Genomic DNA, 25811 nt, shown 5'->3' with positions numbered 1-25811 from the left:
ATAGGAGCAGGAGTAGGTCATTTGGCTCTTCGAGCCTGATCGGCATTCAATAAGACCATGGCTGATCTTCTATCTCAAGTCCACCTTCCCGCACTATCCCCAAATGCCTTGATTCCCTTAGTATCCAAAAATCTATCGATCTCTGTCTTGAATATACTCAATGACTGAGCATCCATAACCCTCTGGAGTAGAGGATTCCAAAGATTCACGACCCTCTGAGTGAAGAAATTTCTCCTTATCTTAGTGCTATTTGGCCAGCCCTTTATTCTGAGACTGTGACCCCTAGTTCTAGACTTCCCAGCCAGGGGAAGCATCCTCCCAGCATCTACCCTGTCAAGCCCCTTAAGAATTGTATATGGTTCAATGAGATCATCTCTCATTATTCTAAACTCCAGGGAATATAGGCCGAGTGTACGCAATCTCTCCTTAAAGGACAATCTCCTCATCCCAGGACTCCCTCTAAGGCAAGTGTCTCCTTCCTTTGGTTAGATCAAACCAGTACACAATACTCCAGGTGTGGTCTCACCAAGGCCCTATATAATTGCAGTAAGACTTCTTTACTCGTACACTCCAATCCCTTTGTAATAAAAGCTAACATACCATTTGCTTTTCTAATTGCTTGCTGTGCCTGCATGTTAACTTTCAGTGATTCGTGTACGGGGACACCCAGGTCCCTCTGAATACCAACATTTCCCAGTCTCTCACCTTTTAAAAAATATTCTGCTTTCTATTTTTCCTACCAAAGTAGATAACTTCAAATTTCTCCATATTATATTCCATCTGCCACGTTTTTGCCCACTCAACCTGTCCATATCCCTTTGCAGCCTCTTTGCGTCCTCCTCACAGCTTACTTTCCCACCTAGTTTTGTATCGTCAGGAAACTTGGATACATTACACTCGGGTTCTCCTGCCTCTCTTCCGCGGCCTTGTTCTCACCCGGGTGGCCCTGGAGATGGAGCACGCGGTGTCCGCCGGCACGCTTGAGTATTTCCGCGACCAGTGGGTGCCGCGGGGACTGGAGTGCATCATCAACCCGGCCAACACAATTTTAATTTGATTTGTTTAAGTTTCATTTAAAGTTTTATTAGTTACAGACAATTTGGTTTTGGTCCAATCAGAAGAATACACTCGGGTTCTTTATCCTTAAATTTCATTGGTTAAGGAGGTAGACTGTTGGCCCCGTCGTTCAAGGTACAAATGTCCCATTGGCTTTGCTGTTATCAACTCGCACTTCCAGCAATTTGCAGCGCAAAAAATGTTGATCTTGAGGGAAATAATCTTAACTAACCAGCAAATTCTGGGCCAATAAAGCAAGGTGGTCATCAGACCTATGCCGAACTGTTTTCAAGTATAAATGTAGGGTACATTGATTGGATTGTTACATAGTCAGTACAGTCTATCTTTGCAAACGTATCTTAAGCTGTAAGAAGTCACACAACACCAGGTTATAGTCCAACAGCTTTATTTGAAATCACAAGCTTTCGGAGCGCTGCTCCTTCTTCAGGTGAAGAAGGAGCAGCGCTCCGAAAGCTTGTGATTTCAAATAAAGCTGTTGGACTATAACCTGGTATTGTGTGACTTCTTACATTTGTCCACCCCAGTCCAACTCCGGCATCTCCACACCATATCTTAAGCTCATCAGTGTTTAGTTCGGTTCAGCTTTCTCGGTCACTAAAAACCTCAGTAAATAATTGTTTCCATTTAAAAGAAGACAGTAACGTTGAATTATACAATATGTGGCTTGTGCGTTTCAGAAGAAAATTTGCATTGGGTCTCCAGCTTCATAAATTTGTACTGTTGCGTTTTGGGAAAGAAAATAGTATATTCTGCCCTAGCCACGATTCAAACTGTAAATAAATACAACGCAATACATAATGAACATTATTTCACCACGTACCCTATAGAGGCTGCATTACTAATAGCAAGTAGTTTTTGAAATATTATAATGAAAAATATTTCCACTACCTCTCCCGTTGGAAATGCTAAAACTGATCATAAGGTTCCATAATGAATTTGCTCAGTGTAAGATTTTTAAAAACCATCCCTTATATATATAAAAAAAGCACCGTATAAAATTAATAGGCCTGTTTGGAGGCCAACTTAATGGGATAATGCACTCACAGATGTGCGGTGGCACTGAGGAAACTATTCTGCAAAGGTGTTTTTTTTTTCCCGGATTGCAATCATTTTCCCCCCTGCCCTGTTCTATAAATAACCGGTGAGATTCACTCACGCGCGTTGATTCCTTTTCACGTTTCGTCATGCCGAGTGCCAGCCCCACTGCGAACGTGATAGGTCGGATGCAACGACGACGGCAGATGTGTGTGTGGCTGAGCGCCCTGTCAATCACTCATCCGATCTCCAGCACAGCTGCTGCCGGTGCGAAGTGGATTGCGAGGGGAGCAGTGCTGTTGACGAGGGAGCAACATCCAGGGCCAGCTAAAGTCTGCGGATAGTCGCATCTCTCATTATACACCAGGTAAACGGTTTCAAAAAATATAGTCATTTATTTTAAAGAAATGTTATTAACGCATTATAAATAGGCGGTTTATGTGACCAATAAGCCAAAGTGATGAAGTTCATTTTTAGATAATGTTGCTGTGGAAAATCTAGGTTAACCCTTTCAGGTATTTTTCGCAGCATTGCAATAATAATTTTGTTCCATGTATATTAAACAATGCGATAACATGTATTAAATAGCCATCATATATTTCAGGGAAGAGTATTAATTTTTAATTTATGTTCTTTGCCACGGTTAGAAAGCTTGGGTCTCTAATAATTTTAAATTGCTCCTGACTTTAAAAATTGTTTACTTGTCCAAATATGTGTCTGCAATCTAAAAATCTTTGGTTATTGTATGAGTTTTGGAAATATGGTAACACAGTGTATTATTTGTTTTTTTGTGGTTGATCTTTTCCAGCAAGTAAAACTGATCTACCCACAAATTGCAGAATTGTTCTTGTTACATTTAGGTCTGAAATAATAGATTGTATCCATAAAAGCACTATTATTGAGTTTGGGGTGGGAATGTATAATGGATAAAACTAGAAAAAGTTCGACCCAGACACTTGTACTCGATACTGATTTAACACCTTTTTAAAATTTCTACCTGGCCAGAAATGTATTTGTAAAACATCTGCCAGGTAATTATTTTGATTTTTATAACAAAATAGTTTAACTTTTTGAGTACCATTGGGCTTCAGCATCAAATATTTTTACCATGCGATATATACGCCTAATGGGCTTGATTTTGCTGGAGCTGGGCATCTCGCGGCGTGCCTCCTTGGTTAACATTATAATTGTACGTTTAGGTTTTTAATTTATTTGCTGATATAGCTTGCTGGAAATGCAAGCTGCTAGTGGCACGATGAGGGAAACCTGGCATCTGGGACCTTGGTGAACAACTGGACAAACAGTGTATCCTTAACCAATGAGATTAAAGGATTGAGACATAAACACAGGAAGGACTGCGAAGGAGGGTAAATTAGTGGGTGAAATCCATGTCAAATCAGGTACAGAAAGAGAAATAGAGAGGGAAAGAAAGTGGATTAAGAGAGAGAAAAATGAGACAGAAGTGAAAAGTAAGAAAATTAAAATTTGATACTTTTTAAAAATCTAATACAATTCACAACCTGAAGGAGTGAGACGCCACACTTTTTATAATTGTTTACTTTCTGGGAAAGGCAGTTTGATTGGCAGTCATGAATAGTTTTCATGTTAAAAGGGTATTTACACTGATAATTACTAGATGTAAATTTCTGCAGCAAGCTTAATGGGCAATTAATGTGCAAATGCAGTAACTTCATGAAAATCACAGGGAGGTTAAGCAAAGCTAACTGCAGAATGGCGCAACTCGGCCAGCAATGTGTGGCGATTCGCAATCCTCGGGGTATCTCTTCCTCTCTACAGGTTGCTGGCTGATTTGCTCATTAACAACCATGTGTGTCGTTCAGACGCTGTTATTTTATCAGGAAATTCTGGCCATTTGTGTTTTAAACTTGCAGTAATATATCTTCTGTTGTAATCATATTAGATAAATCACAGATTTATTGTAAATACATTTCAACTAGTCACTCAGTAACTTGATAAGGTGCTTCTCCACAAGACTGTTGTAGCTTGGAGTTTTTTTTGGTTGAGAAGACAGATTACAAGGGTACAGGTGTGTTTTAGTTACAACAAAGCCTAAGCTTTACAATCTGAATTACTTATGACATTGTAACACACAGCTAGGGAGGGAAAAGCAAAGGTGGTGTCATACTTGCATTGTCTCTAGTACATCTTGCTGGCTAGTTACAGAAAGAAAGAAGCACTTGAATTTATAAAGTGCCTTACTTGACCTCTGGACATTCCAAAATGCTTTACAATGAAGTCATTTTGAAGTGTAGTCACTGTAGTAATGTAAGAAACTCAGCAGCCAATTTGCACATAGTAAGCTCCCACAAACTGCAGTGAAATGAATGACCAGATTTTCTGTTTTTTGATGTTGGTGGAGGAATAAATATTGACCAGGACATTGGGAAAACACCTCTACTCTTCTTAGAATAGTGCCCTGGGATTTTTTTATGTCCACCTGAGAGGACAGACAGGACCTCGGTTTAACATCTCATCTGAAAGACGGCACCTCCGACAGTGCAGCGCGCTACCTCAGTATGGGGTTGGAGTATCAGTCGGGATTATGTGCTCAAGCCTTTGGAGTGGGGCTTGAAGAACCCACGACTTTCCAACTCGGATGAGAGTGCTACCACTGAGCCGCTGCTGACACTACAGGACATTGATGGTGGCCTGGGAGTAAGATGTGCACTCGGTGACCGCTCCAGGGATGAAAAATGCAAACATTAAATTCACATGAACGCTCCCAAAGCAAATTTAATTGGCATTCATGTCTCCTCTATAAAATTTCATAGGATTGAACTTGTGCTGGAATTATATATTCTAGGTGTGGGGATACACAAAGTACTCTTGTCCAGATGCTTTTAGCAATAGAACTTGACAGTATCCAGAATAACCTACTTCACTGAGAGCTTTTGGGTCTGAAAGTGCTGCTCATGGTTATACGCATGTAAATTATCACCTAAAATGTAATTTTGAAAGACAAAGTAATGATGCAAAATCCTATCTACAGCAAAACTTATAATCTCATATTTACAGTATTGTTACTTTAAGAATGTTGTTATCTCTTTTTTTAGTGAGTTATGACATTAACCACAAGCATTCTTTCTACATTTGGAATTTTGGTTTAAATGAACCTATGTGACTGTGTATCACAACAAATCTATTTCTGTTTTGAGCTGTCTTGTGATTACTGATTCATTTGTGAGGCAATTGATTGTCCAGAAGCTATAACTAAGCATTAATACCATATCTTAAATAATCTGAAAGCAGAACACAAAATCCTGTGTCTTTTTGTGCCAAATAAACAACCAATTATGTGGAAGGAATTACATTTATGCATTAATATGTTTGATATTAAAGGATGTTTGTAATGCTGTTAATTTGTTTGTTAATCATTGTACATGATGATTACGTCATGCTAATAAACACTGTAAACAAAGGGTTCCTGTTGTTGAGGCTTTCTCACCGGAACCAAATGGATTCCCCATCTTGCACCATGTAACTGCTGCTCCCTTGTGTTCAGATTCAGGTTTTCATGACATGTTGTATTTGAAAGAAAATATGGAATAATCATTTCTAAGTATGTCATGCTGTTCTATAGCAACTTGAAATAAATACTTGCAAACAATTGGTGAATGCTGTGTTCATCAAGATGAGCAATGTTAGTGTGAGGAACAATTTTCCATTTTGGGCACCCAGTGTTTGCATCAAATACTTGTAGGTCAAGTATATCATCATAGTTTTGTTCAGAGCAAAGCTCCCTCTGTACCCTAAAAATGTGCCTTATTCCTTCAGAAGAGCAGCTCCTACAAATTTCATTTCCCACACGGGCTATCCTGTGGCATCGCCGACTGTAATTCCTTAAATCTAGGTGTCTGAAATTTATTACATTTTTGTTATCTCCTTTTGGTCCAACTGATGGCATAAGGTAAAATACCATATTATGGCCTAGAAATAGGTTTGCTCCAAATTGGGGAGCAATCCTAGGCCAGCGCACACTCCACGTGCCTAATGAGGGCGGTGGCAGGACCTTGGCATATTGATCGGTCGGCCGGCCTTATTTGCTTATTACCGGTGAGCTGCGGGTGCCAGTCGCAACCACAGAGGCAGCTCGCCGGTCCCGGAGGGAAGCAAGATTGGCTGTCTCAGGTGCCATCTGAGGTCATTAGGAGAGTCTGGGGGTGGGGGAGGAAGGCAATTGGAAGGGGGGCAGCCAATGGTCAGCAGTGGCCCACAGATTTAATGTGGGGCCACAATGAGGTAAGTTTAAAAAAAAACATTCAAACTTGCCTTTCCGACGATAGCAGTTGCTGCAGTTGGACAGGGCCTTGGTGAGACCACACCTTGAGTATTGTGTGCAGTTTTGGTCGCCTTATCTGAGGAAGGATGCTCTTGCCATGGAGGGAGTTCAGCGAAAATTCACCAGGCTGATACCTGGGATGGCGGGACTGACGTATGAGGAGAGATTGGGTCGATTGGGCTTATACTCGCTGGAGTTTAGAAGAATGAGAGGGGATCTCATTGAAACTTATAAAATTCTGACAGGGCTGGACAGACTAGATGCAGGAAGGATGTTCCCGATGGTCGGGGAGTCCAGAGCCAGGGGTCACAGTTTAAGGATAAGGGGTAAGCCATTTAGGACCGAAATGAGGAGGAATTTCTTCACCCAGAGAGTGGTGAACCTGTGGAATTCTCTACCACAGAAGGTAGAGGAGGCCAATTCATTGAATATATTCAAGAAGGAGTTGGATATATTTCTTAAAGCTAAAGGGATCAAGGGATATGGGGAGAAAGCAGGGACAGGGTACTGAATTTGGATGATCAGCCATGATCTCATTGAATGGCAGAGCAGGCTCGAGGGGCCGAGGGGCCGAATGGCCTACTCCTGCTCCTATCTTCTATGTTTCTAGTCTCCAGCAGTCTCTTTAAGGACCAGTGGTTTGGTTGCCAAGTGCCTGAAGAAATTGACTGCACCTGCGGACATGTGCAATTGAGTTTTGCTAAAGGGGCTGAAACAGGTGTTAGGACCTTTGCAAATCCAAATAAGGGCCTTGGTGCTTGTTTCAGGCGCGCACAGTGGTCGCCTATGGAGGGTGGGCACATCCTGCGCGGAATGAGTCTCTGCACGTCACCCACAATACTGACCCCCTAGGCGCCCATTTTACATCTGTAAAACTGATGCAGTGCAAGCCAGTTTTTAGGTCTGTAAACACTAGTACTCAGACATTTCTCAACCTGCAATTTTTGGATTTATCAAAATCACAAAAGCTTGCATTTATATAGCACCTTTTTAATGTAGTAAAATGTCCCAAGGCGCTTCACGGGAGCGTTCTGAAAATAAAATTTAACACCGAGCCACATAAGGAGATATTAGGACAGGAGAGGTAGGTTTAAAGGAGGAGAGAGAGGTGGAGAGGCTTGGGGAGGGAATTCCAGAGCTTAGTGTCCCGGCAGCTAAAGGCACAGGTGCCAGTAGTGGAGCAATGGAAACCAGGGATGTGCAAGAGGCCAGAATAGGAGGAGTGCAGAGATCTTGGAGTGTTGTTGGGCTGGAGCAGGTTACAGAGATGGGGAGGGGCGAGGCCATGGAGCGATTTGAAAACAAGGATGGAACACCTGGGTGAAGAAAATATTGGAAAATTGGTCAGATCAGAGTGTCTGTAAAGGAACCTGCCTTCCATTATGGAAAAACATTTGAAAAAATTTATAGACTTCTACAAATGAGGAGTACTTTTGAATTTTTTTGTAAAGTAGTACTTTTTTAGGCTTTCTTTGCCTTTTCTATTTCTGATTCATTAAATTGCTAATACTCTTTCCTCTGTATTTATAGTCTATAATAATTCCCAATTAATTCATTCCTGCTACAGTGGTTTGTGGCAAAGAATTCCAGATTCAAACCACTCTTTTTATTTAGAGTTTTCTTCTCTAACCTCCCTTTAATTCTTTTTATTATGCATTGCATTACTTCTCGCCAACCAATCGCTATTTACTTTATCATAAACTTGAAGACCTGTAACATGTCATTCCTTAACTTTCTCAGCTGTAGTGAAAAAAAGCCCTAGCTTCTGTATTCTCTTCCTAACCGTAGCCCCTCATCCCAGTAAATGTTGAATCACATTTTCCGTGCCTCTATATCCTTCCTATAATGAGGTGCCCCCAAGCGCGCACAAATGCAACCTCTGGCCTTGTACAAATTCTCCTTGCTTTGTGTTCCATGCGGCCAGATATAAAACCAAGGATTATGCTTGCTGTTATGTATTTGTGCTGTTGCCTTCAATAAGGAGAATCCCTGTGGAATTCCCTTCCAATGTTCATAAATTGTGCTCTGGATTCTGGCAAAGGAGGGAGATTTTGGGAACACGGAAGTATATTTATGCCATAAACACCTGGGCTGATTTAAATGAAGCTGAGTGAGAAATAAAATTATATTTTCACCACTTGTGTTTTTTTATTATTACACCTCCTGAAGCAGCTTGGGAATTTCTCTACATTTGAAGGTGCTCCTGCTGCATTGCACCACCTGGTAGTGGGTTATCATGACCTTGGACCTGTCCATGTTGGATCTAAGCTGATCAGCTGAAGAGAGCTGATTACACAGCAGGTTAAGTGGACTGATAGCCAGATTATTTACCTGGAAAGACAACAGTACACTCGGTGCTGGGATAAAACTCGTTACAGTACTTAGTGCTCTGACCTCAAACAGCACAACGTAACACGTTTAAGTACTCTGCTGCACTTATCACTCGGGGAATAAAATTAAGCTGCATTTGAATGCTGAAGATTATTGACCAAAAGCTCTTCAAAATCAACGAGAGGGGTAGCAATGTTCAAACACCCATAAAACTCTGACACCTGAGGGGTACACCTTTTATCTACTAGAATTCCAGATTTCTACAACCCTTTGTGTGGAAAGAGGGTAACATCTATCTTACAATCTTGTAGTCATGTTGTTTTACTATTTTTGCCTTCATCACTCACCCCAACAAATACAACTGCTGATTCTTTTTCAGCCCTTTCATTGTACAACCAGCTCACTTTACACTGTCCTTCACTTTAGCCCAGAGTAAACATAATACCACACAATCAAATTTATCTTCCCATGTAACCTCCCAAACCCATGACCTCTAATACTTGGAAGGATAAGGGCAGCAAGCGCATGGGAACACCATCATAGAAACATAGAAGATAGGAGCAGGAGTAGGCCATTCGGCCCTTCGAGCCTGCTCCGCCATTCAATGAAATCATGGCTGATCATCCAAATTCAGTACCCTGTCCCTGCCTTCTCCCCATATCCCTTGATCCCTTTAGCCTCAAGAAATATATCCAACTCCTTCTTTAATACATTTAATGAACTGGCCTTCACTGCCCTCTGTGGCAGAGAATTCCACAGGTTCACCACTCTCTGGGTGAAGAAATTCCTCCTCATTTCTGTCCTAAATGGCTTACCCCTTATCCTTAGACTATGACCCCTGGTTCTGGACTCCCCGGCCATCGGAATCGCTTCCAAATTTCTCCAAGTCACACACCATCCTGACTTGGAAATATATCACCGTTCCTCCATCATTGCTGGGTCAAAATCCTGAAACTCCCTCCCCAACAGCACTGTGGGAGTACCTTCACCAGACAGACTGCAGCAGTTCAAGCAGACGGTTCACCACCACCTTCTCGAGGGCAATTAGGGATGGGCAATAAATGCTGGCCTTGCCACTGACGCCCACTTTCCATGGTCAAATAATTTTTTTTTACATCACTGTTTGTCTCATAACGGATCCCTATTAGTTACTTGTTTTGTATTGGCTGCCCTTGATAGTTTTCACTCAGAGCTGTGGTTCTCATCCCATTTTATTCTCCTGCCCCCAACGTCAACAGTTCTCTTCTCGTCAACATCTTTCAGTGCCTTAAAACTATTTAAATTGCTATAAAGCATCACCTTGTAGTGTTTTTTCCCTTCAATTTATGTTTGTCAAATGACCAAGATAAGTCTTTATTCTTCATTGGTTAAGAACCAAATACATTACACTGATCAGTGAATTTCCCAAATATGATACAATCTCCTGAAATTAAGTAACCTTCTCTGTTCTTTTAACATATCTAAATTCACACAAAATAATTCACTAGACTACAGGGGGAAAATTTGGTTGGTTAGCGCCTCTGGAGGGCATTAACCATTTACTGCCCAAGCGTGGCAATTTTAACGCCGCCTGCGAAATTGACCTAGCGGTTTGCAGTGACGTTAAACACTACCGCCACAATTTCCTGTGCCTGGAGATCGTGACGCCATCCAAGTGCGTAGTGCCCCGGACCGGAAATTGATTCTCGCCCCCTGCCTCAGCACCTGGCGCTAGGAACGCCAGGTAAAGGGGGACGGTTTGCAGTTGGCTGGGAGCTGGGGAGCACTTCTTGCTTTTTCCTGTCGGCAATCAATTCTGCATACGCAGGTTGAGAGAGGCGTCTGGAGACAATTAACACTGTCCTACTTGAAGAAGTTTTGTTTGTCAGCAAGACTTTTCAGGTTCCCATTTCTGTAAGCTTTATTACCACCACATTTAGAAGATTTAATGGGGACTGTACTAGCATGGGACCTCATCCTCCAGCTTCATCATCTGAGGCAGAGGAGGCGGAGAGAGTGAGTGGAAAACGTGGCCAGCGGGAGGAGGGCCAACGGGGCTCTGCACAGGAAACCTTACCCTCCCAGGGTATTCCAGGAGCAATTTGTTATGAATCTTATGATCCATGAAGACTCATGAAATAACACTGGATGGCCAGCAGGTGGCGCCGTCCAAGGAGTATAAATACTTGGGCGTGGGCCCAGCTTCCCCAGGACATTTTGTAAACAGGAACTAGTGAAAGATAACTAGACTTCCATGTTTTGAAACAAGTTGATTAAAGCCTTGCTTTATACTCGATCCAAGTGTGTAGTGAGTTTTATTACGTCACAATTCTTGTTCTGGACTTATGGACATTTTACATGCAGATAGCACCCTCTGGTGGTGGTTATTGTGTTAGCAGTGTTTGTATGTAGCAGAGGTCCTTTTGACCATTCTACCTTTCTTCCTGTTTGACCCAGGAAGTAGAATTCCAGAAAGAACCTAGCAGAGCAATGGAGAATCTGCCATGAGGGATTCTCAATCCAATGTCATCTGACCTCATATATTAGGCCAGGCGCAATATCTGTGAGTATCTTTGTCTGTTAGCATGATAGTAACTTTGTCAGCATAGTATTTTGATAACACTATGTTTATAAAAGGTTAATATTTGATATTTACAGAAGTTAGTCCAAATGCTAGTTAAACAATTAGTCTATTCTACTGTTGTAAATATGTTTATATCTTATGTAATGTTGAATGTATAGTACTCAGTTTATGTACAAAACATACTTTGTCTTTGTTTACAGTTTCGCAAATTTGTTCAAGTAAAGCTTCAAACAGCGAAACGGCTTCACGAGGAATTATTTGAATAAGTGTTTAACTTGCTGGATAACTAGATAGGAGCACGTCTAGCGAGGCCAGTACATTCTCATAGATTCATCTGTCCGAGAAGGCTCTGCTTCAGCAAGGAGGTGGTCACAGAGCTCTGCCACCTCCTGCAGCCAGAGCTCCAGTCTCCGCTCAGGACCAGGACATCTCGGTGGCAGTGAAGGTGACGGTGGCTCTCGATTTCTACGCCAGCAGCTCCTTCCAGGCTTCAACATGGGATATTGCGAACATCTCCCAGTTTGCTGTCCATTGTTGCATTGGGGAGGTCACAAATGCTCTCTACAAGAGGATAAGGGAGTACATATCATTCCTCATGATCTGAGACAAACGGTGTGAATGTCCATGTAGCTTTGCTATGATAGCAGGCTTCCCCATGGTTTAGGGCGCCACTGACTGCATGCACGTGGCATTGCAGGCACCTCATGAAAATGCAGAGATTTTCCGCTCTCTGAACATCCAGTTGGTCTGCGACCACAGCGCATCCTCGCCGTCAATGCCCGTTATCCTGGCAGCAGCTATGATGCATTCATCCTGCACCAGACTGGTGTCCCAGAACTGTTCCAACCACCTCATCAAGCTCGTGGCTGGCTCCTCGGTGACGAGGGTTATCCACTCTGCACCTGGCTGATGACACCACTCCGTAACCCCAACGCACCTGCTGAGCTCACATACAATGAGAGCCATAGCGCCACTAGGAACCTCATTGAACAGACGATCGATGTGCTGAAGCAACGTTTCCGGTGTCTTGACCACTCTGGAGGAACCCTGCAGTACTGCCCCGATCGATTATCAGTTTTCATTGTTGTGTGCTGCATGCTTCTCAGCCTTGCAATTCTGCGGACCCAGCCATTGCCACCAGGGATTGGTGGACCACCTCAGGAGGAGGAAGAGGGAGAAGAGGAAGAAGCAGAGGAGGAGGATGAGCAGCAACAACGTGGGAGGAAGGCGCTCAATGTTGCTTCTGCAAAGCCTGTTCATGAATGCCTCATAAGTCAGCGCTTCTGATGAATGACACAAGGTGGCTTTTGGGATCAACAAGCACATCATTACAGCCAATATGCAACCCCTATTACCGGGGAAAGTTCCAATGAGTAACATGGGGAAATTTGAAACGTTTCAATAAAAAATTTTTTTTTTCCTGAACAACTGTTTTATTAAACACAACAATTCATTAACAAACAAAATTAATTCTTACCACATCGTAATAAGTCTTAACAGAATGAACAATATATTTACATAGACATCCAACTTTGGTACAAACACTCCCCCCCCCCCCCCCCCCCCCCCATATGTTAGAAAAATGTTAGTTATTCAACCTTCTTCAATGATCTCCCTCCCCTTTGCACTTTCCCCCCTACCTTCCAACCCTACTGTTCCTTCGTGGCTGCAGCAAGACTGCTGAATCTCGGATCCAGAGACTGCAGATGACCTTGAAGGCTGCCCTCGACCAACTCTGGGCCTGGAGGGCCCGGCTGCAGACTGCACCAACTCTGCATAGGCGACAGCAGTCTGGGCTGGCTGGGTTACAGGCTGTGGTAAGTGCAATGGCAGAGTGGCAGTGGTGGCACTCCAAGCCAATGCATCCATGCTGCCGGGCACCCATGAGCTCAGTATACATGCTCATCACCCGAGTATTCATCGCTGCGATTATCGAGGTCCTCATCGAGTCCTGTACAGGAGAACTCGTGCGTGCACTCACCCTCCGGAGAGATGGTCCCCAAGCTTCCCTTTCCCCATGGCATTGCTGCAGTCTGCTGGGTTCTGCAGCTTCACCCACATCAGAGCCATTTCCTCTGCTCCCCTCCAGTGACTGCATGGCCCCAGTATCGGATGTGTCGCCCTTGGGAGAAGCAGGTGGTGAGGTTCCGGCTTGGTGTTCCTCCTCCTCTCCCGCGTCGCTGCCACTGGGAGGCTGAGGGACAGGTCGGTCAGATGGTGGCTCACTCTGAAAGCAGGAAGGTACAAGAGTGGCTTTAACATGAGGGCAGGAAGGGAGCAAGGAATGGAGACATTATAGTTAGATGAAAAGTGGGAAAGGCTCGTGTTGTGAGGGGGAAGTGGTATGAGAGAGGAGAGAGCGATGATGAACATACCGTTGCTGTCCCCAAGGGGGTCGACCTTTTCGACTGCCACAATGCCCATGACATGGCTCGCGATTATTCTGTGAATTTGCTGCTCCAGCTGTGTAAGGGGGTGCAGCTCCGCCCGACCTGCTCCCGTGCGTTGTTGCTCCCTCCGGTTATGAGAGAGCTTGGCCTGCAAGAAAAAGGACAGCGTGTGAGTGAGTGTGCAGCCATGTGTTTGGCAGATGTGCCTACCATAGTTGAATAACCATTAATGTCTGCAAGGTGTGAGATGTGGATGTGACTTTTAGTGGATGGACATAGTTGTTGGGTGAGTGTTGGGGACTTGGCACTTTATACCGTCTGTGCACAGTGAGGTTGAGATGGTGGGATGTAGAGGTATTTCAAGCATCTACTCACCCTGACCACCCGAGTGAGATCGTTGAACTTCTTGCGGCACTGCGTGTGAGTCCTTTGGACCAGGCTACTGGAAGATATGTAATTGGCAACCTCCCTCCACACCCTTGTGAATTCCCGGAGCAATGGCCACCTGCCAGTGGCTGGAAACAGCACTGCCTGTTGGCGTTCCACAGCCACAACCAGAGCCACCAATGCCTCATCGCTAAACCGGTGAGCGCTCTCCCTGGGCTTCTGAGCAGCCATGATAATCGTTGTTGAAGATTTGCACCTCCTTGCAGGCCCAGGTCAAATGCAGCAATGATCAGGGTGAGGCTGTGCAGCATGATGGACCCTCCCCTTTAAGAACTGGAGGGCGCCAGTCTGTCTTGAGTACAAGGTAATTGACCACCTGAGCTTGAGTAGCGCTCTGAGGTAGCGCCCCGTTCCCCGACGTTAGCGCCCTAAGAGAAGTGTGTAGCTCTTGACTTAGCGCTCCAATCACCTCCAGGGGCGCTGGAGAATAATTTCCCGATTGTCAGCGATAATTTGCGCTGGGTGATGTTAGTGTCCCAAAATGGTCGATACTGAATTTTTTTTTCCCCCTATATTTCCATAAGTACATGTATCCTACAGTCCTCATACTTTCATATAATGCACTGTTGCTTCCATCATGCCTTAGTATCCTACTGTAGCTTAATAACTAATTAGTGCAAAACAAGGTTGTTGTATGGGTCACTTTTTGTATTTTCTTCTGTTAAATTACCTTTGTATCTACTTCATCTCAAATTCTCTTAATATTGAATTCCTTTGTTTCAGATCCTTTGGCTAATCCCTCTTAGCTCTCTGTATTAAATTCCTTTGCTGAACTCTGTTTAACTGTGCATTGGCTTTCTGTATACATATCTATACTAGATATGTGTCTGCAGTAGATTACGCCCCTTCTGTGTCTCTGCAATATCTCAAGTTACACTAAGTTACAATTCCTCTTTGCTTTAACATGTTAATTTTTTTCTTGCCCTTCCTTTTCCCCCAGCAACAATAATAATAATCAACTTTATTGTCATTGTTAGTGCACAAGTGGTTGTGGCTGTGGAACGCCAGCAGGCAGTGCTGAGAAGCGAACAAATTTAAAATTGAAAACTACCCAATCTCAGTTTAAAAAAAATTCTAATGAAGCCTGATTAGAAAACATTTACAACATCATCTAATTTAAATATTTAACATTTTTATCCAAATTAAGCTGTTTTCTATCTTAATCTCAATTCTCATTTTTCAATCCTGTTAACTTCCATACTTTTCCTAGCCCAATTTAAAACTACTTGTTAATTCAATTCTTGTTTGAATAATAGGGTTGAATTTCAGGCCAAATTCTGATTGCAAATTAGGCCAATTGAGATTTATTTGGAAAATGTTAATTTAAGATCCTTTTTAAAATAACTGAGCGATTTATAAACCCCCTTCAGTCAATGTGATGTTGCAATCTGTCAGTGCATTGCGATACAAAATTCTCACCACTATTCCCAATTTGACTGATCCTAAGAGTAGATTGTTCTCAATGTCCAGCTATATCTTTTGTTCTCAATGCCCTGCTATACCTTGAGATTTGTAGATAGGCTTTATTTGAGTGTCCGATACCTTTTCAGTTAACCTCAGCTGGAATAGGAACTGGGGAGTATGGCCATGCTTCAAACAACAAAAGGCACACAAACGGAGGTTGTATAGCTTTTAACCACAATTCGAATTTTTGTCTGCATTCTCACTTAGACAAAAGACTTGTAGTTCAATTGTAACTCCTCCCACCTGGCAGAAACCAGACTGGGAGTTGGTTAAAATTGAGCAGGGGACTTCCCCAGTCCTTTTCCGCACCGATCTGTCCAATTGCAATTTTAAATTGCAGGCGGCAAGGACACCTGACCCAAGCCGGCGGGGTCCTCTTAATATGCAGATCAGGCTTGGCTGATTTCATCATGGCCCAATCTGCTATTTTAACCTGTTGCCTGAGCAGGGGAGCTGTGATGGCCAGTAACAGCAGCCAGGGCCAGAAGAGGCTCCTCGTGAGCCAGGAGGAGTTGGAGCGCTTACCTTGGGCCTCCCCTGCCCCGTGCTTTCCTCCTCCAACCGATTTCTCCTCTCTGACCACTTGCCTTGTGCTGGCGTCCATTCCCCTGGATCCTTGGAACCAGCCTCTTGCCACCCGATTTTAATGTATGGGCAGCAGCTTACCACCGACTTCCCAGTGTTTTGGTCAGACAGTCAACAAGTGGCATGTTAATGAGATTCGGCCAATCCTTCCTGCCACTGCTTCCGGACGGGCCAGCTGCTCGCTTTGCCACTTTTCTGCCTAGGAGTTAAAATTGAGCCTTTGTAGGCACTTAAAGCCATTTTGTCTTCTCCAACTGGATCTCTGAAGATCGGCAATTTAGTATACAATTTTGGTGAGTTTTGTGCCATTGGTCCGCATCCACTGGGACATAGTTGAGACTTCCTAAGATCATTTCACATAGGATCTGAAATGAAACCCAGGTAATAAATGTGAAAGGTCAGTGCTCTAATCCACTGTACCACCCAGTCCTCAATCTTCCGATGGTTTTTTAAACAATATTTGTAAAAACACACAGATGCACTAATGCTATGATCTGTCAGTATTTTTACAAGCACGAAGATCGACATACAACTAGAGATCAGACAAAGTATTGGTGTGGTAAACCACTGTTTGTATTCCTGTTTGTCCTGTTTGTATTCCACTGGGTACATGCCTGGACATGCCTCGGCTGACTCCTCCCACAGGTCCTAGTATAAAGGTGACTGCTCCCCAGCCCTTAGTATCATGGACCGGTCGACCACGCGAGGCAGACCTCCATTCTGTTGTTAATAAAAGCCTTTAGTTACTCTTCTAACTCTCAGTCTTTTATGAGTAATTGATAGCGCATCAATTTTATTAACAACATTTTTATAATGGAGAAGATCCTCACACCAGCATGCCTGGACTTAGATCATCGGGAGGCGGACTCATCCACCAAGTTTACTCACTGGCTTAAGTGTTTCGAAAAATTCCTGACCGCCTCCGAAGCAATCAAATCGGACGAGGACAAACTGGATGTCCTGACCTCCAAAGTGAACCACCGAGTGTACTCGGTCATCCAAGACGCGACCTCGTACGCGGACGCTATCAAGCTCCTCAAGGACCAGTACACGCGCCCAGTGAACGAAGTGTACGCCAGGCACCTCCTGGGGAGTCGTAAACAACAACCTGGGGAATCGACCGTGGAATACCTTCAGGCACTGTCTGTGCTTGGCCGGGCCTGTGGTTGTAAGGATGTAAAGGCCGCCGTGTACACAGAGGAACTTATCCGGGACGCTTTTGTAGCGGGCCACAGATCCAATTACACCCGACAGCGACTGTTGGAGCAGAGTAACCTCGACCTCAACAAGGCCTCTGAACTCGCACTATCGTTGGATGCAGCCTACCAGGGCATGGATGCCTACTCCTCTGCACCGTGGACGCCGCGGGGAATGACAGCCTGGGACACGGTAGGACCGCCTCATAGCGCCGTGCCACCCCAGCCACACCCCAACAACGGCCCAACTACCGCAGCAGTGTCCCAAGGCCAGACAGCAGTGCCCCAAGGCCAGAAATGCTACTTCTGTGGCCAGGCAAAACACCCCAGAGCGCGCTGCCCGGCGAAAAACGCGATCTGCTCGGGCTGCGGGAAGAAGGGACACTACGCTAGCGTCTGCAGGGCCAAAGCCACCCCGAACCCCAGCAGCGCCGCGTGTGGGCCATGCGGGCCGCCATCTTGGACCTCCCCGGCCATGTGCGAATCACCGGTACAGCAGCCATTTTGGATGCCTCCAGCCACATGGGGATCATGGACGCCGCCATCTTGGACGACAGCCGGGATGCAGCAGGCCCCCGACACTGCCTCATCTGATACCCGCAGCGACACACCGACCCCTACGCTGGCATCCGTTACACTAGACCAAGCGAGACCGCACCAACTGGCCAGTTCCACAATGGACATTAAGGTAAATGGTCACGATACAATCTGCCTTTTTGACTCTGGGAGCACGGAGAGCTTCATCCACCCCGACACAGTGCGGCGTTGCTCTCTCCCAGTCCTGCCTGCGCAACAGCGGATTTCTATGGCCTCCGAGTCCCAGTCGGCGGACATCGGCGGCTACTGCGTGGTGACACTCGTAGTAGACGGGACCGTGTACGATCATTTTAAACTTCTGGTCCTGCCTGACCTCTGCGCTGCCGTCCTGCTGGGGTTAGATTTTCAGTGCCACCTTAAAAGTGTTACGATGGCGTACGGTGGACCCCTACCCCCACTCACAGTCCGCAGCCAGCAGCTTCCAAATTGCCCGCCGCGCACCAGGTGCAACCTCTCCACACTCAGTCACCACCCCCCCCCCCCCCCCCCCCGCACTGTTTGCTAACCTCACCCCCGACTGTAAGCCCATCGCCACAAAGAGCAGGCGATACAGTGCCGGGGACAGGGTTTTAATTAAAACCGAAGTGGAGCGGCTCCTGAAAGAAGGGATTATTGAGGGCAGCACCAGCCCCTGGCGAGCCCAGGTTGTGGTCGTTAAGACCGGCGAGAAGCAGCGCCTGGTCATCGACTACAGCCAGACAATAAATCGCTACACCCTGCTGGACGCCTACCCACTCCCCCGTATAGCTGATATGGTCAACCAGATCGCGCAGTACCGCGTCTTCTCGACCATTGACCTGAAATCAGCGTACCACCAGCTCCCCATCCGCCCTGAGGACCGCCAGTACACTGCCTTTGAGGCAAACGGCCGCCTCTATCACTTCCTTAGGGTTCCCTTTGGCGTCACCAACGGGGTCTCCGTCTTCCAAAGGGAGATGGACCGGATGGTAGATCAAAATGCGTTGCAGGCCACTTTCCCATATCTGGACAATGTGACCATCTGCGGCCGTGACTTGCAGGACCATGACGCAAACCTCGAAAAATTCCTCCGCACCGCCCAACTCCTAAACCTGACATATAACAAGGAGAAGTGCATATTCCACACAAACCGCCTCGCCATCCTTGGCTGTGTTGTGGAACACGGAGTCATCGGCCCGACCCCGACCGGATGCGTCCCCTTGTGGAACTTCCACTGCCTCAAGGCCCTGAAGAGGTGCCTAGGGTTTTTCTCCTATTACGCCCAGTGGGTCCCCTACTATGCGGACAAGGCCCGTCCGCTGATCAAGTCCACCTCTTTTCCCTTGACGGCAGAGGCCCGCTTAGCCTTCCACCGTATCAAGGAGGACATTGCCAAAGCCACCATGCACGCAGTGGACGAATCCATCCCCTTCCAGGTGGAAAGCGACGCGTCCGACTTTGCCCTGGCCGCTACCCTCAATCAGGCGGGGAGACCCGTGGCCTTCTTTTCACGAACCCTCCAAGGCCCGGAGACCAGACACTCCGCTGTTGAGAAGGAGGCCCAGGCAATTGTGGAGGCTGTGTGTCATTAGAGGCACTACCTGGCCGGAAAACGATTTACCCTGTTCACTGACCAGCGTTCAGTTGCTTTTATGTTTAACAACAAGCAGAGGGGCAAAATCAAAAATGACAAGATCTTGAGGTGGAGAATCGAACTTTCCACCTACAATTATGAGATCTTGTACCGGCCCGGGAAGCTAAATGAACCCCCGGATGCGCTATCGCGTGGCACCTGCGCCAGCGCGCAGATCGATAGACTGCAGGCCCTCCACAATGACCTCTGCCACCCGGGGGTCACCAGGTTCTTCCACCTCATCAAGGCCCGCAACCTGCCTTACTCTATTGAGGAGGTCAGGACCATGACCAGGAACTGCCAAGTCTGCGCTGAGTGCAAACCGCACTTTTATAGACCAGACAGGGCCCACCTGATAAAAGCCACTCGCCCCTTCGAGCGCCTGAGCGTTGATTTTAAAGGGCCTCTCCCCTCCTCCGACCGCAATGTGTACTTCCTCAATATTATTGATGAGTACTCCCGTTTCCCATCCCCTGCCCGGACATGACCAGTGCCACGGTCATTAAATGTCTGAACAACCTCTTCACCCTGTTCGGCTTCCCCAGCTATATCCATAGCGACCGGGGCTCATTGTTTATGAGCGACGAACTCCGTCAGTACCTGCTAACTAGGGGTATTGCCACAAGCAGGACCACCAGTTACAACCCCCGGGGGAACGGACAGGTGGAAAGAGAAAATGCGACAGTTTGGAAGGCTGTCCTGCTAGCCTTAAAGTCTAGGGGCCTTCCAACCTCCCGCTGGCAGGATGTGCTCCCCGATGCGCTCCACTCTATTCGGTCACTGCTCTGCACTGCCACTAACGCCACCCCTCATGAGAAAATGTTTGTCTTCCCAAGGAAGTCCACATCGGGGACATCGCTACCGCCATGGCTGACGTCCCCAGGGCCGGTCCTACTGAGAAGACACGTGAGGACCCATAAAATGGACCCCCTGGTCGAGAGGGTCGACCTCCTCCACGCCAACCCCCAGTATGCTTACATCGCATACCCGGACGGGCGGGAGGACACAGTCTCCATAAGAGACCTTGCACCCTCGGGGGCCGCAGTAACCCACTACCCACTACCACCACCCCCCCCCCCCACGATCCGATATCCAGCCCCAGCAGACGGCAGGCCTGGGCCCCGCGACCCGCTCGACATCTACGAGGACGACACGCCTGTGCCACAGCCTACGCTGGACTCGACGCCGGAAGCTTCACTACCCCTGCCGTCGCCACGCCGATCACAGCAGCAGACAAGACCTCCGGAGAGACTCCAATACACTAACTTTTAATACACTTCACCCCGCCGGACTCAATTTTAAACAAGGGGTGAATGTGGTAAACCACTGTTTGTATTCCTGTTTGTCCTGTTTGTATTCCACTGGGTACATGCCTGGACATGCCTCGGCTGACTCCTCCCACAGGTCCTAGTATAAAGGTGACTGCTCCCCAGCCCTTTGTATCCTGGACCGGTCGACCACGCGAGGCAGACCTCCATTCTGTTGTTAATAAAAGCCTTTCGTTACTCTTCTAACTCTGTCTTTTATGAGTAATTGATAGCGCATCAATTGGAATGCACTGACATATGATTATGTGGTGCTGGTGGAGGGTGTCAAAATGGAAAAGTGAAAGTTTTCCAGGACTGACATCCTACAACTTTAACACACAGAAAAAATAGAACATCACTATGTACAATATGGCAGCATTGCTCACAAGCATGAGGGTTATTGACCCTTTCACCACCAACCAATAGTGATGCAGAAATTTTTCGTCTGACAAAAGTTGTGCTTCTTGTTATGTTATTTTTGCATGCTGCTTTCATTTCCTGTTAAAAGCTGTCATTATTCTATATCTATATTAAAATTCCCGGTGAACTGCATCTGGTTTGTGTGTATTTCACTAATAGAATCACACCCAAGTGCGAAATACCAAATAACAAAGACATTGTATACAGAAATATAGGATAAATGATTTTTCAAACCTAAAACATTTTGCCAGTGTGAGATGATGGTGATTTACTGCAGTAAAAATATTTTATAAAATTCTTTTGCAGGATCACAGTGAAGATGAAAAGCAAGTCTCCAGTGGAGCCGAATTATCACATGATTTGTTTTGGTCAGACTTTTCAAACTCTGATCACTTAAATTAAGCGTGTAAATGGTTGGATGATGCATTGCACATAATGGAAGACACTCATACTACCCAACAGTTACATAAACCTATCAAAGAACTCTGCTTCATCAGCTTCTTTCGCCCTGGGGGGGAAGCCAGATGGATTCCGTACAAGTGCAGTACTTTGCTAGATAGCTCCATGAAATGTTTTCCAGAGTACAGTCAAGTGAAGGAGGAGTCAGGAACTGGAAAACAGGGAGGCTTGTACTGTGACAACACTGCATACATTCAGAAGCAAACTGCCACAACTAACACTGTTCAGGAACTGTGTACTGTGCCGTTATGCCCTGTTGAAAAGCAATTATTATTTGCTGATGCGTTTACTATAAGGCCGGCTCATAGTCTAATTTTGAACATGGGAAATCAAGATGGAAAGCTTCAAGATGTTCAAGAGACTGACAATAAGCATAGTGAGCCGGGAGAAGATTATGCTGCATTGGATCTACAACATTCGGTGTCGATTACTTCTGACCATAAGAAAACTGATGCTAAAATCAAAAAGCTGAAAAAGCTTGGCAGAAGAAGAGAAAGCACTGAGGAGCCTTCACGTAAAAACATCAAAAAGAAATCTTTTGCGGGATCAGAACCTTATATTATAAGTGCTAAAGAAATATCTGTGGAGAGAGATGGGAAGATGTGCACAAAAAGCAATTCTCCTAATTCAGTTAATTATAGTAAAAGCAAAAACCTCCAGCCAGCCATGGTCGGTATTGACTTGCTGTCGGAAACACAAGGGGCCAAGTCAGAGCGACCAAAGGACAATTTGACTATTCAGGATAACACAAGAACATTTGGGTTAGATACTGATGTCTGCAGCCTTTTGTCTGAGTATGACGATGAATTTATTACTGGAGGTTTAGTCACCAGTAGCAAAGATTTATTGGATGATCTACAAGACACCCTCAAACTCCTGCAGCAGCAGCATGGTCATTTTTTGCAAGGAAAACAGACAACTGAGAATTTACCTGATGAGACCAGCACCACAATGTCTGTGACAAATTTACCTTCAGAGTACAACTCTGGTGATGAATTAATTAATGTGAACCCGGTAGTCACAGTGGTTGCCAAAATACAGGATGCAGGCGTGGTTGTACAAAAAGTTGTTCCGGCTATTTCAAAGCCTGAAGAAAGCAAAAATTGTGTAGCTTTTGCAGATGAATCAATGAAATGTTCTTTTCAGGAACAAAATATTTCCACGGTGGTTACTGGAATGCAGAGTGACACCGTGACCAGCTGTAATATTGTCACCGTATCCATGGCGGGCATGGAATATGATAATAGTGTGATGTGTGAAAGGAAGACCGACAACATTAGAAAAGTATTTGAGCTTGCTGAGGAAAAGATACAAAACAATGCAAATTCACACGCCTTCAGTGGCTATGTTAACAAGAACCTGATAAATGTTGTTGAGATTGACCGATTTCACGAAACAGGTGAATGGCATAGAGTGGAAAAGAGCAAGGTGAATGCAAGTGGAACTAATTTGACTTGTGACAACAAAAATTTATTGAGGGAAGACCTACTACAAATAAAAGAAGAAATATTTCTAAAGCCGCTTCAATCTGTTGATGGTGTTTCCTTGGGTGATGGAGTTTCCTCGGGAGACAACAAAAGTGATTCTTGTTCTTTACTAACTGCTGTTGGTAATATTTTTAACAATCCATGTCCTAACACTACGCATCATCACGTGTCTCCTGTTCCATCCCCTTTGACTTCAGAATTATCTAGTCCTCAACTCCATCACAGGATTCTCCCACTACCTGTATTAGAAACAGAACATAAACCTGCAGATGAGGACTGCTTAAGACCATATGCATCCATTCATAGCTACACCACATCTAAAGAAATAGAAGTGGACCCTAATTTGAAAGAAGGAAATACTTTGCTACAAAATCTCAGCAACATGAATGGAAAGTTTCAGCAACAAGACTATCTGCCATTACAAGGTTGGTTAAAACAATATTTTTAATTAATGTTGTAATTACTTCATTTTAGCTATTTTAAACTATTGCATTTACTTTTCTAAGATCTCCAGTTTGTGTAGTTGAAAATTTAAAACTAAAGTCTAGCAGAGGAAATTTGAGGGGAATATTAGAAAAGGGTTCTGGTCATGGTTAAAATTTCATTTAATTTTACAAACATCACTGACAATCTATAGATTGCATAACTTTTTTGTATGAATCTAATGAAATATTATGTTTGCAATACTTAAAAGTCTACAAGTGAAATCAATGCCGATCTCTGCATTCCGGTACTAACTCCTCTAGCTCTGTGGGTTGTAATGAGGGTAAAATAGGTGCAAGAGGCACGGCATGGAAGAGCGATGGTGCTGAGTTTCTGTTGTTGGGGTCTTTGGTGGACAGAGCTTCATCTACCACGTACAAGGCTTATGATGCGGGAAGGAGGCGAGGCAATAGGGAGGACACCCCCAGTTGGATTTCCACAGTTCTACCCTCTCTTTTGTGGCTAATGATCTGAACACCTGGAGAAAAACCGGCATTGTTTGGGTGGAAGTGGGGTCCACTGGGGTCTTCACGCTGGGGCATGGTCTGGAGGATTCTGGAATTGACTCTTCTAAATTTGTTTAGATCAGCCCTCTTACATAGAGGCCTGATTACATTCAGAACTGCACCCTTCAGGGTGGGGTTGCCAGTGACGTCCCCAAGCAGCTGATTGGTGTCATGTCTTGCTTCTCCCCCTTCCCCGCCCCCCCCCCCCCCCCAAAAGTACCCATGCCCAAGATGTGCCCATACTGGTGTTATAGTTAAAATGGATGACCCTACCCTGACCCTGGATCCAACAGTGGGATCAGAAGGGGAGATCGGCTGTCAGCGCAGAGGGTCCAAGGGTTTTTGGTCCGTGTCTTTTTGTAGCTGCATTACCCTGAGAATTTTATGTTAAGCATCCTGCAGCAGCCCTTGGCAGTGTTGACGTCAGTGAGTGCACATGATTCAGTGGGATGAATGTCTTGTGATGAGTTCTTGCATCTCATAAATTTTTGCACTGGGAAAGATTCACGTACCAAAACAAAGCTCCCTTTGATAGTTATAGATTGGAGAAAACTGGAGACGTCTGTGATTTGACTCTGCATTTGTACTGAGACATTGGCTGGTACAACACCATCTTCACTAGTGTCAATATTTTAACTGAAATAATCTTGTGTTTTATCAAATATTTACTTTTTCATCTTTTGCCTTTTTAAGGCAGTATTTTTACAGCTGAACTAGCCCCAGGAAATCAGAACTTGTATATAAAATGAGAAATATATATATTTGGAATGACTTCACAGCATGAAATGCCTTGACAGGGTACTGTTATGTCACTCAACAACATGTGATTGAGTGATGGGCATCCAAGTGAAGCAAATTGGGATAAAGAGAAAGAGGTAGATTAGTACCTCATGCTGATTACACCTTCATCAAACGTGAACTTGTTAATATGTAAAGAGTTCCACCGGAGGTTAAATATTGGATTTGTAGGGTTAATTTACTTCAGCGTATTTTATAATTTTCTGAATTTTGCAACTCTTTCTGCTGGCGATTCATCAATTCTATGGCAATATCTCGATGTTTGAATCAAATTGAAGAATTGTGGTTGAAATTGTCGCTCAGATGCTGGAAATATATTGTATAGAGAGCAAAACCTGCATAATAGATAAGAGATTGTAAGTGATGGTCTGAAGAATGGTAAAAGGGTTTAAAATGCTCAAAATAATTAACCACCGAAGTTGATATTATCTAGGATGAAACTGAAAGAGACTGCAAATAAGGAACCAAAAGCAGGGAGGAATAGAGAACTGGTAACAGTCTAAGCCAGAACCCAAAGAAAAGAATAGGGTTGAAGACAAAGCAGTTTGATATAAATGGATCAGTGTTTAGGAGGAACTGGTATTGTGAAAGGCTTGCAAACATCCGAATAAAGTCTGTGAGAAACTCAAAGTAATCTACAATCACTGGAAAACAGACGGTCATGCTGGCAGAGAGGGCTATCTAAGATTAGACCGTGAGCCCACGTTGAAATAAAACATCTTGATCACTTCCTCGAAGAGTTGAATTCACAATCACTTTCTTGAGGAGGTGAATT

At 44.9% G+C, this 25811-nt stretch overlaps 1 protein-coding gene across 5 annotated transcripts in view; it reads left to right on the top strand.

Annotated features, from left to right (window-relative positions):
* The first annotated feature begins 2314 nt into the window (after positions 1–2314).
* The window catches only part of LOC147109492 (formin-1-like), a 706352-nt gene continuing 682855 nt past the window's right edge, over positions 2315–25811 (top strand). For 2 of the 5 annotated variants that reach the window (XM_086003488.1, XM_086003487.1), the window contains exon 1: positions 23536–23674. In XM_086003488.1, coding sequence (XP_085859614.1) covers positions 23636–23674 — 39 coding nt within the window. In that variant the 5' untranslated portion in view covers positions 23536–23635. Of the gene's footprint in view, positions 2480–11179; positions 11286–21609; positions 23675–25811 lie in introns of those variants that run through there. The other 3 variants (XM_086003484.1, XM_086003486.1, XM_086003485.1) reach the window with 3 other exon arrangements.

This window comes from Somniosus microcephalus, chromosome 12 (assembly GCF_052327205.1).
Source record: "Somniosus microcephalus isolate GS21.2 chromosome 12, FLI_Smic_1.0, whole genome shotgun sequence".
NCBI classification, from domain to species: Eukaryota; Metazoa; Chordata; class Chondrichthyes; order Squaliformes; family Somniosidae; genus Somniosus; species Somniosus microcephalus.
This window is presented reverse-complemented; position numbering and strand designations above follow the sequence as displayed.